This window comes from Aphelocoma coerulescens, chromosome 2 (assembly GCF_041296385.1).
Source record: "Aphelocoma coerulescens isolate FSJ_1873_10779 chromosome 2, UR_Acoe_1.0, whole genome shotgun sequence".
NCBI classification, from domain to species: Eukaryota; Metazoa; Chordata; class Aves; order Passeriformes; family Corvidae; genus Aphelocoma; species Aphelocoma coerulescens.
Window position 1 is genome coordinate 5281174 of NC_091015.1, and position 12409 is coordinate 5293582.

Genomic DNA, 12409 nt, shown 5'->3' on the forward strand with positions numbered 1-12409 from the left:
AAGGGTAGCTGGAAGTGGTGCTTTGGGGTGTGCTCAGGGACCTACAGCAAGAACAAAGAACCTGCAGCGAGAGCAAAGCAGCACTTGGTGCCTGGCCCCAGGCGATGGGACAAAGGCAACACCAGGCAAGAAGTGAGGGAGCTCCAAGGCCCTTGCTCTCAGGAGGAGCTGCAGTCCTGGTCACACCTTCAGATCCAACAAGGCATCCTGCTAGAGCACACCACCAATGCAAGGTTGCTGCCACCAGAACAGATTCCCAGAGTGGAGCAGATCCCTGTCAGGCCACAAGAACCCTCCAGTGCAGTACCAGCTTGTCCCTTGTTGGTGACATTTAACCATCCAGTTTGGTGAGGTGATCAGCACTGCAGAGTCCCCTGCTTCCCCACAGAGTAAAGATTTTGGGCTGCAGCAGCGTGGAATTATCTGTCTGTGAGAAAGGAAGATACATTTCAGCTCTAAAGCATTTCCACTTTCATCCTGCTGTAATTTCACAGGGATGTTTTTCTGCTATGCTTAGGCTGCTGTTTTTATTTCCCCTCCTGCCTGAAGGTTTGGTTGAGCAATAGAAATAGCAAGGAAATTTGTCCATTAGGAGAAAGAGACAAGATGCTGTCAATGTACAAAGTAAACAAGCAGACATGAAAGAGAAACTTAAATTCTTTCTTTTCACTTTTTCACTTGCAATTACAACAAGGAGCTGGCTTTTCAGAAAAGTGTACGTGTTTTAAGTCAGTTATGTCCCCTTTGGATCTCAAGGGCAGACTGCTTAATTTTTTTTTTTTTTCCCTTGCACATGATATGTCCTGTGTATTCAGCTCATGGGCAGGACTAGTCTACAAGATCATACTGACAATGAAAGCACATTTGCATCATGTCTGTACTGATACTACCAAAAAAGACTAGTGAACAGGAAGGAAAAGCAGTCAGTAAATCTACTTCAGAACAACAAGAAAGCACCTTTGGCAACTGCATCCTAGTAACTGTTGCTATAGAAACTTTAGCTACCTTTATTCTCACTATGACCTTGATTTTTCTTAACAGGATACATTAAAATAATGTACACTGTGGGGCAAGATTCTCTATGGTTTGGTAAATTCTGTCACTGAGCTCATTGCGTATAAGGGATGAAGGAATGACCACGTGTTGTAGCGCTCCTCAAAGTTTTTGTGTCAGTCCTAACTCTTTCTAAGGTATCATCAGAAAAAAAAAACCAACCCTTTGTTTGCTTTTCTGTTGTGGCATTTTACTAAGGTAATTAATACCCACACATAAAATTGCCTCAGATGCCTGTTTTCATAGTCTCCATGAGCACCAAAAGCAGTGTTTTTGTGGCAGTTTCTCCACATCCCCATCCTGTCAGCGCGCTCCTTACACATACAGCGAGGCAGCACTTTGATCTCTCTGAGCTGTAGTAACATTCCTTTGCCTTTATGCATCCTCCACGACGTGATTTAAAGCCCCTTGTAAAGGCTTATCACACCCCTCAAGGGTAGAGAAGAAACATGCTCCGTGCTGAGGGGGAGAGCTGCTGTCGGGTGCTTCCACCAGTGCTACCTCAGCTCTCACCCAGACCTTGGCAGGGGAGAGCCTGGAAGGATGTATGTCTGCCAGAACGTGTCAAACAACCTCCAGCAACACAACCCCAACTGCACTAGAAACTGGGGAGCTGCACCAGGGAAAAGTGCACTCAGTTGATTCTGTTGTCCTGCTGCTGGCAGTGAGGACCACTGAAGCCCTGAGTTGCCTGAACGTAAATCTGTGGTGGTATTGTTATTGCTGTTGTTGGTATCAATTGTTTTCTCTAAGAAGGTCCTAGATTCAGGCCATATTGTGCTGGATAATGGAAAGTTAGGATGAGAAGAGCTCTCTTGGCTTGGAGGTTTGGCATTTCAGAGGTGCAGTCCATGGATGAGTGGGGTGGAAGTGTTGCACATAGACACTCCTGGGGAGCAACAGCAATGGGTAAAGTCAGGAGAAAGCCCTGGTTGCAAGTGATATCAGGACTACCTAGCTTTGTCAGGCAGGTCATGGTCTGCCGGTGTTCACCTTGGTGCAGGAATGGGTCCATCCTAGGGAATGGGATACTGGGAGCTTTGGCATATGCCCAATGGGATTGGTGTGTGCATTACCCTCACCAAATGCAGCCTGATGGGGCACAGCTGGGCTGACAAGTGGGAGAGGCTGTAAAGGTTGCTTGAGTGAGGAGGGGGATGCAGTTTCCAAATGTGTCCTCTTCAAATGTCACCAGAGCAAGGGTATTTCGGAAAGAATTGTGTTGTTTAAACTACTAGAGTTAAAAACATAATTACACCCCAGATTATCAAGCAATATTAGTGAATTTGTTTCAAACCTTCAGGCTATGCAGCACAACTTAAATGAATTTACCTAGATTCTGATGTAAATTACATCAGCTTTTCCGTTTACTCTGAGCTGGCTACAGCGACAAGAGAGTGAGGGTGGTTTGCTCATGGTGAGAAAGCCTCTTGCTTGCACATGCTAAACAACCAGAAAGCAGCTGTGACACCTCAAAGGTGCTACAGGGGCCATGGGCATGACTTGAGGTATTATGAAGGTTTAGGAACAGTAATAACAGTCCCCATTCCTAGGGATCAGTGGTGTATTTGGAAGATCCTGTCTCTGGTCAAACAGCAGCAGTAGGGATTAAATCCAAATCCACTCAATTCTTAAGGAGGGGTAATATTACCTCTTAGTCAAAGCTGTAATAAGCTCATCAGCCACATGAGAGAAGCAGACTTACTAGAGGCTACAGCCTTCATTAGGCAGTAATCTACTATTATCTTTATGATGATAAATTATTGCCCTACATTTTGTTTGGTGGGTTAGACAGAAGATCCGGTGTCTGGCCGCTGGACTGAGTCAAAAGAAATGGGAGCTTGCCTGCCTGGCTGCAGCATGGGCTGTGAACAAGGCACACTGCAGGGCAGGCAGTTGTTCCCCTCTCTGCCGCGTGCGTGCGCGGAGGGCTCTGATGTCGCAGGCTGAATCCGCGGCTTTTCCATCTGCCTGAGCAAGCAGCCAGTGGGGGAGGCTGAAACTTTTCCTGGATACAAGTCAGCAGCATGCACAGGTCAGTGGGTGCTCTGAGCCTGTGAGCAAGCCTGCACCTCCTTCTCTTTTCTCCTCCAGTTTCAACTCTTGCTTGATGTTGCTCTTTATTCTGAGCATTTCTTCTCTTCTTTGTCATCATCACTTTCTTTTTTCCTTTTCCCTGCAGCATATGGTTCAATTTGCTTGCATTTCCGTCACTTCAGACAATTGGCACCCTTTCCCTTGCTTTTAAAAACGTCCTTCAAATTCTCTCTGTCCGTTTGGATGCTTGGAGTGAGAGCTGCTGGGGGCTCCTGGTCAGACCTATCCAAGACAAAGCATGCCACTGCAAGTCAGATCTTGGCTTTTAGACTGTAATTAGTGGGGAATAGTTAGACCCTCTAACCATGATTAGGCTTTAATATTACAAAATAAGAAAGAGCAGGGGAAGGAGAGAAACCTGTGATTTTCAGGCACATCAAGCACCCACTGATATCAATGGCTTTGGATGAAGTGCTGTTGGCTTTTGGCCCCTTTCTCCTCCATGCCCAGATACCCTTACAACATTCATTTTTAAAAATATTTTCCTGTTTTAGAATGGGTAGTTTAATTTTTTCAGGTAAGAGCAAATGTCAGTCTAAGGATCTTTGTTCCCCCCAGTAGGCACTCCTGATGTGGCTGCTGGTCTCCTCCCTCAAAGTCAAGCGAAACGAGAAAATACAGAAAGTGCAGGGAAAAATACTCAGGTCTGTGGTCTAAAGGAAATTTAAGCCTCTCTTTTGTGTTCTGGGGACTTTAGCAGGATGAGGCAGGTTGAGGAAGACTCTACTGTGCTCATCAGCCAGCCATGGAGGCCATGGGCATTGTCTGTCCCTCAAAGTCTGCAGGGTTTGAAACCCTACCTTGGAGGTTCCATTTCCAGCGACCAGGGTAATTTCCATTCCCCAGGAATCAGCCATGTGTCAAAGACATCAGCTGTAAACTTTTCATCTTGATTTCTGCATTCTCAGGCTTAAGGTGTGACCTGAGCAGGAACAGTGAGGGACCCTTACCAAAACTGGGGTTGGCTTTTTTAATTTTTGCTGTGTCTGTGGTATGTGCTGCCTTGCTTCGTAGTGAGCAAGCCAGAGTGTCCCTCTGGAACCTAAACTCAAGGGAAGTGCAGCCTTCACCCCGCAGATGTCATTGATGCTGACTCCTGGTAGCACATGGACAACCCTCCCTGTATTCTCAGGATCTGGTTGTTACAATCCAGTGCATGGTTGCTTTACAAATCTTTTATTGCCCAAGCCTATTGGCCACTGTAGCCTGGATCACCAGGTTGCTTGGCTTGCCTGGATTAAACTCTTGAGACAGAGCATTGTGTAATTATGCCCCTCAGCTACAACTCTCTGGCATTCCCAGCCTGTGTTATTTAAACCAAAGCTGTTTCTTATGTCCTTTAATTTCCTGTACCAATGCCAGCTTACAGTGCTGATTACAGCCTGATGGATAGGTAGGTAGGCTGCTGCTTTTAACTTTTCCAAATCAATGACACTAATTTTATTGTGATCAATTGAACAGCATCCTGTGACGCTCCTGTGGAGGATGGCATATTTATGTAGCTTGCTGTTGTTGCCCATCTCTGTGCATCAGAGGAGAGTACAATACTCTCAAATGCTTCCCTGAAGTAAAAGAGGCTGAAGAGTTTGCTAAAAAATCCAAAGGGGTAAGCTTAATGTCATACATGGAGGAAGGTTCAGTAAAATCTTGAGGCTCCTTAAAAAAATCCTCAGAGGAAATGGTGTCAGTTGCAGAATAATATTCTCATGTAAGAGCCTTACACCTAAATTTCTGTAGTGTTTTTCTGGGAAGCAGCATTTTTTTTTCCTCTCTGTATTTTTAACACATTCCCATACCCTGTGGGTTATCTCTCTGTTGGCCACAAAGGAGGGTGAGCAGGAATAAGGAGTTGACAAGTAGGAAATTCTGTCTTATGTATCTGGTTGCTGTAAGAAGGATGTAAGCTAACATTAACAGCATTTTTGGGCTGGAGTTCATGCTTTTCATGCTGCAGCACCTCGTTTGAATGCTCTTAAAGCTGAAAACAGTATTAGAGAAGTATGTTATCCTGGTTTCAGCTGGGATGGAGTTAATTTTCTTCGTTGTGGCTGCTACAATGCTGTGTTTTGGATTTAGGATCAGATTGATGTTGGTAACACAGTGATGTTGCTACGAAATGCTTCTACTAAGTGAAAGACTTCTCAGCTTCTCATGCTTTGCCAGTGAGGAGGCTTGGGGGGACACAAGGAGCTGGGAGGGGACACAGCCAGGACAGCTGACCCCAACTGGCCAGAGGGATATTTCACACCGTATGAAGTCATGCTCAGTACGTAAACTGGGGGAAAAGCTAGCTGGGGCACTGCTTGGGACCTGGCTGGGCATTGGTCAGCAAAGGGTGAGCAACTGCACTGAGCATCACTTGTATAGTTTAATTATTTTATTATTGTAATTATTAATATATTATTATTTAAATTATTATTCTTTTCTTCCTTTTCTGTCCTATTGAACTGCATCTCAGCAAACGAGATTTCTCACTGTTACTCTTCCAATTCTCTCCCCCATCCCACTGAGGCAGGGGTGAGGGAGCAGCTCTGTGGGGTTTAGCTACCAGCTGGGGTTAAACCACTCACTGCAGAGTCAGACAGTGGAAAAGAACCCATAAGGAGAGAATGAGACATGAAAAACTGTATTATATGTGTATTTATAATGCTGATTGTATTATAAACAGAAAATATTCCTCTGAGTTACCGCTGCTCACTTTCACAGTCAGAGGGGTTGCATCTCCATGTCCTACAGCTTTCCAAGTAAAGTGCAGTGCTTTGAGCACTTGCTTGAATATTCTTCTTCATCAGAAGTTTCCCTAGAAAGCAACATTGGCAGTGAACCTGCGTGACTTTGTATCTTCTAATCTGTGCCCAGAGATTCCTATGAAAATACAACCCAGTGTTCCTAATGTTCCCCTTTCTTTCAGGCTCTTGTTCTAGGGTGAAGAGATGAAGAGGAAATTATCTCTACTAATTGAGATTCAGAGGAAAATCTCACCCTTCTCATTAATTGATATTAATGGAAAAATTTCCATTATGCCTAAGATTTTAGGCAACTTATTGTAGATGAAGCCCAATTTCCAAATGACTGCCCTGCCCAGGCTTAAGTCCATTATTAAAGTAACCACCAGCAAGTTTCTCTCAGCTGCATTGGGTTGTTTTAGTCATTAGTAATAAGGTTAAAATACGAACAATGAGACCAGATCAATGGAGCCACTCAAGATTTCTCTTTTGTGGGAGATGAAGGAAAGGACTCTGCACCTCTGGACATGATCACAAAGTTTCCAACCAAGCCCAGTGTGTGAGAGCAGGCATTTTGTCACAGCAGAAATAATCAGCCTTACAGAAATGTTCATGTCCTGTGTAGACATGATGTCTTAGAGCCAGCAAGGGGAATTTCCTTCTCAGGAGCCTGGAGAATCCATTTCTCAGAGCTCCTGAACAGTTGAGTAGCACGTCACGGGTGATGAAGGCTCTTTGCAGCAGCAGATCACAGGCAGAAATCTCATGTCTCTACAGCAGAGTGACAGCAGATGCTGCCTTTGGGAGAGAGGAGATTTAATGAAAAAGGCTGCCTCAAAAAAGGACATGGGTATACAAGAGAGATTCAATGTGCATCTGCATATTTTAAGGGGAAAAAGTAGGAGATTTCTGCACATTATTAACTTCTAACTCAGTAATGTTACTGTATTTTTTATTCAAATGTGGCTCTTGTTAGGAAAAAATAGGCAGTCAAAGTAGGAAAGATCTAGAAGGAGGCTTTTCTAGACTGGCAGGGAAAAAATTAGAAGTGGCTCTTTTTCTTTCTTTGTGAGATATAATTGTTGTTATCTAAATTCTCAGCTGGTATAAGCTATCTTGGTTCTACCTAAGGTGACAGAATCACTTCTTATACCCTCACTTGTGTGTTACATTTAATTCACTAAGCATCAGCTGTTCATTTTTCATTGCTTTTTCTGAAAACTGCTGTAAACAAGGATCTGCACACATTTTGCAATGCTTCAGCACTCCTTTTATCAGCGTTCAAAGCAGGCTTACTTTAAAATTTGTGATTCACTACTGATATAAAATTAAGATTCTAAAAGTGCTGTTGAATGTCTAAGGGTGGTGGCAGACACCACAGATTTGTATAGCAACATATTCTCATTTCAATATACCATACAGGTTGCTATCCTGTGCTTTAAAAGTTTGTTTTATATCTGTATAAAAATTATATTTTTTAAAGTAAAAGAATACCAATTTTTATACTGAGGCATACTCTGCTTTCTCAAGGGTTTTTTTCTGGTGTTTTAAAAATTAGTTTGCATTATTTGTATTTCTTCTTTGTGTTTTAAATTGTGGCAATATTCTGCTTTAGTATAAAACAGCAGTGATTGAGAAACTCTAGGATTTTTTTCTAGGAGAAAATGAAGCTAAGAACTATACACTTTACCTGCCTGGTGATGTCCAAAATCCCTCGTATTCCAGCCATCCCTAGTTGTGGCAGCTGGAATTTGCAAGGAATTGTACCAGATTCATCTCTGTCTGAAGGCTAAGGAGAACAGGGAGAGCTGGTGTAGCTGCACATTCTGCTGAGATCTGCTTCTTCAGATGTTAGTTTTCACCCAAAAAATTCCCAGATACCATAGGGCTCCAGACCACTTGATCTCATAGTCTCTTCCTAGGATACATAAAGAAGGAAGCCTTTGCATATTTCTGTGTCTTCAGTTTCTAATGGGTCATACCTTATTTTTGGAGAGTGGCTTCTGATGTGCAGGAGGCGAGGGGGTTTCTGACTAATCTGTTCTGAGAGAGAGGATGGCACCTTGACCCAGGATCTCTTCTGCCTTGTGTTTCACTTGATGATGCAGTTCAGTGCTTACACAGTACCACTGAGAGCGTTTTTTATCTCTTCTGGCATATGGGGCTAGAAAATTACTTGTAAAGAGCCTCAAAGGTTAATGAGAGCCAGTGAAATTCATACTATCTGCATGCCATTTAATGCAGTAATCTACAAGACACACAAGGAAAGCTTTTTCCTGGCAGAAATAGAAAAAATGTCATGACCCCAGACTGTGGCAGTGAGTGGAACAAAGGCCTGGGTTTCTTAGATTAAAGATTTAATCCTTGTGGGGGGTGAGTGAGGTCAGGCAAAGGAAGCAATCAGGAAGGTGCTCTGATAGCACAGGCTGGTGGTGTCCAGCCAGTGTCAGGCTGTGAAACCAAAAGAGCAGGTTCCTCATCACAGTGTTATCTGCAATTGTAACAGGAGACACCAGGTTTTTGATTCTTAATTAGTAAAGTGCCAAGAGAAATTATATTTAAGTACTAAAGTCCTGTCTAGGCACCTAATTCCAGTCTGTTCCAAATATATGAAGTGCTAGGTGGTATTATTTGCCATTGCACCCCGTGCTATGGTTATTATTTCTCTGTTTAATCTTTCAAAGTAAAAATAAGATTGCAAAGACCTTTGGTATCATGAAGTAGCATCACCTGTTTCCTGTGGTTTTACACAGTGAAGGAATTTACCATTGATGACCTGTGCTCTTAACCAAGAGCATTCAATGTGTTTCCCTGGAAATCAGTTTCTCCATGTTGGAGCCATATAAAATGCATCTCATAGATTGTATTTGATGTTTTGCAGCACGTGCCCTGAGGGATATATATGTCTGAAGGCTGGGGAAAATCCTGACCATGGTTACACAAGCTTTGATACTTTTGGCTGGGCCTTTCTCTCCTTGTTCCGTCTTATGACTCAAGATTACTGGGAACGTCTTTACCAACAGGTATCAGGTTATTTTATTACTGTTAAGAAGTATAAATAAACACATCATCTTGTTACAGTGGCATATATAATAGTTAAAGAAAGAATTGCTGGTTATTAGGTAAACTGCTCTGTGTGTGTTCTAGAGAAGGATGATCAGATCTTCTGGAGGAGGACAGTCAGTTCTTACAATTAATTTATTAAAAGTGATGATATCCGAAGACATTAGGCTGGGTGTTTGGGCAAATTGAGAAAAAGTGGTGCTGAGAGAAGGACACTAATTCACCTGAGTCTAAATGAAGTTCACTGCTTGAGGAAGATCACCACATCACCACTTGGTGATTTTTTGTTGGATGGTGTAACACAAACAAATCTTTCGAGTCCGGCTCAAGAAAGGGCTAGGGAAGCATCTGCATACTTGGCATATCTGATTTTGCCAGGCATGGTGATGAGCACAAATTCAGAAAATGGCAAGACTACATGACACATTTCAGTTCCCCCTGCTGCAAGCTCTCTTCACTGTGGACACCTGACAGAGGCATAAACAGATCCAGACTCAGCTCACAGTCACATGCACGGTGGCCTAGGAGTAAATGCTCACTTCAGCATGCATTTCCTGAAATGTGTGCAAACCCCAAAGATCTGCATCTGCCACTTTGGTACTGAATTACATTCTCTGTCCATGAGGCCACTGATGATTTGCTGCTGCATCTCAAACCTGCCAAAACTGGAACGTGATCGTAAGGAAATCAAGGGATAATGTTGACAGAATACTCTGAAGGTACTGAGGTAGACATCGCTGAGGATTTGGGGGATTTCAGCTTCACATACAGCCAGTTACACAATTTCACTTCAGGAAAATGTGAAACAATGAAACTGAAGATTCTTTAAACAACTGTATTCACTTACTTGACACAGAGCTGCGTGTACAACTCTGGAAGACAAAAACTGTCACGGCAAATAAGGATGAACATCAGTCCCTTTTATTATTTGACCTTATACTATCACACAGTGTTTTCTGTCAGTAGTATCAACTCACTGAGCGTGGGACATATCTGTTACATATCTGTTACACATAAGCTATCCCTCTAAATTCCAGTTTTGCCAGTAAATCTGGTGAAGAAACACGGGATACATTCAGCAGAGCCCAAGGTTTGGTTCTTCTCATCCTGACACAGATGTCTCAATGATATTTGGATGAGTTGCACCCTAAACATGTGTTTTTTCTCCCTGAAAAAGGACCTGGATTGTAGACATCTGAAGGGATCCAGCATGAATCCCACTTGGATGGTTTCTACACACTGGACAAAACCAGACTGAGCTGTGGGGGAATTTTTCACTGCAACTGCTGTAATATCTATTCTAAAAGAAAAGTAGCAGAGATATTTGGTAAAGGAGAAAAGCATTGAAAACATTCTTCTTTTAGAAATTAATTCACTGCAAGGCGCACAATTTTTGATTAAGGTGTAAAAACTTATTGGTGAGAAGATTATTTCCTTGTATATGGTTGTCATTTCTCATCAAAGGCTTTCTGTTTGAACTATTAACAAAGGCTGGATTCAATTATATTATAAATCTAAGTTTAAAAAAAATCCTTCTTTAATTTTTTTTTCTTTTAAAAACATTGTAAACCTGTGTTAATTTTACTTTTTCACTTACAGACTCTCAGATCTGCTGGGAAGATCTACATGCTTTTTTTTATGCTGGTCATCTTTCTGGGTTCATTTTATCTGATCAACCTGATTCTGGCTGTTGTGGCCATGGCATATGAGGAGCAGAACCAAGCCACTATTGCTGAAACAGAGGAGAAGGAAAGAAAGTTTCGGGAAGCCATGGAGATGTTAAAGAAAGAGCAGGAGGTCAGTGAACTATGTGACATGATTAGCCTTAGGTGCCTTGAGCAAATGTTACTTTGAGATTAACGTCCCCTTTATATTTACATTTGTGTGATAACCAAAGTAAGAGTTGCTTGAAAGCAGTTTAATGTTTATTGGACTGGACAAAGTTATAGCAATTTTTTTTTTTTTTCTGAAAGAATAATTCTAGTTGTCCCTGTTAGGATTGGGGCCATAACCAGAGCTGTACTGGTTTAACCATACCCCATATGCCAGTGGAGAAATTTATATGGTTGGGCATGTGAGATGTTTCAGTGGTGGGAAAACTACATCTGCATTTGAGCTCCAACCAGCTGTTTTGGTAGCTCAGCCACAGCCCCAGCTGAACCTCCTTCCACCATCCCTTTAGCACACATCAGGTTCCTCACTGTCTTGCTCAACCTGCCATAAATATCCAATTGTTTGATAATGAAGATAAAGAGGTAGGATGACCTCTTTGAAGCACATACAGTTTCATTCCTGGAAAAGTAAACAGGCAGACCTTGAGGTTAAGATCTGCAAATTATGCAAAGGGTATGGATTTAATGTTATGTCATAAATTTAAACAAACCAGGGAGGTCAAATGGTGGATGTAGCCTTATAGCCTTAATAACAGTATTTAATTTGCATGTGGTTTGTGTGGGGTAGAACACTTTTATTAAACAGCAGAAGAGAACATTTTAGGTGCTGTGAACAAGAAGACAATAAGAAAATTAGTCTGAAATAACACGTAGCACTGTAGTTCAGAGAAATAAATCCTTGAAACACAATATAAACTAATATACATAATTTTCTTTTGGGTACATATGCCTTCAGGGCCTAATCCAAAGCCCATTTAAATCCTTGGAAAGAAAATAGAAAATGCAATTCACTCTTGACAAAGTGCTAGTAGTGGTTTATGAATCATTTAAGTCCTTTTAAAGATCCTCTTTGATAGTTTAAGTAATAGGTAAATGCAATTTAGTCCATATACAGGCACTCTGAACAGAGTAATTCTCTGCCATAACCTAAGGGAGCAAACTGAGCTCCAACTCATACCTATTTTTCAGAAATTTTCGTGTGTTTTCGACTCCAGCTGAGCTCTTCCTAATAACAGTCAACTTTGGTAGCCCCAACTATAATTAAAGATATTTAAGAATTTCATTTTGAAGGCTTTGATTTCGATTAAGCCCGTATGTACACAAAAAAAGGAACATTAAGCCCAGAAAGTATAATGTGGCAAAAAAGAAAAGTTTTCAGGGGAAAAGCTGAATTTTTCCCATTTCTCTATATGCTTTATAATAGAGCCTTTTCTTCAGCCAACCATTTTTCATCTTCCCCATGCCCTGTTCAGTGCAAAGGGTGGGCAGTACATGACTTGAGAGCAGCTCTTTGCTTTCTCATCATTTGTTCTGTTGCCTTAGGCCAGCTCGAGCAGACTTCCCGGCTCAGGCAGTCAAAGCATGCTTGGAAGAGGAAGTGACTAACATCCTCCGAGCTTTTTCAGTGCCCCTTGTCACTGCTCAGACTCTGTGTGCTTCAAAAATGCTCATTTGTGTTTGCAATACTCCTGGAGTATTATCCTAGTTTTATGGGAAGGAAATTCAGGAGTGGAGTGATTTGGGTCCGTCATGTTCACTGATGAAGTCCGGTACTTCTGCAAATCCCAAAGCAGACAT

General features: G+C 42.1%; 1 protein-coding gene across 1 annotated transcript in view; it reads left to right on the plus strand.

The window, feature by feature from the left end:
- The window catches only part of LOC138106188 (sodium channel protein type 5 subunit alpha-like), a 215865-nt gene that overhangs the window by 82855 nt on the left and 120601 nt on the right, over positions 1 to 12409 (plus strand). Inside the window, exons 9-10 of the mRNA XM_069006337.1 lie at positions 8758 to 8899; positions 10539 to 10736. Of these exons, the coding sequence (XP_068862438.1) occupies positions 8758 to 8899; positions 10539 to 10736 (340 nt within the window). The remainder of the gene's footprint in view (positions 1 to 8757; positions 8900 to 10538; positions 10737 to 12409) is intronic.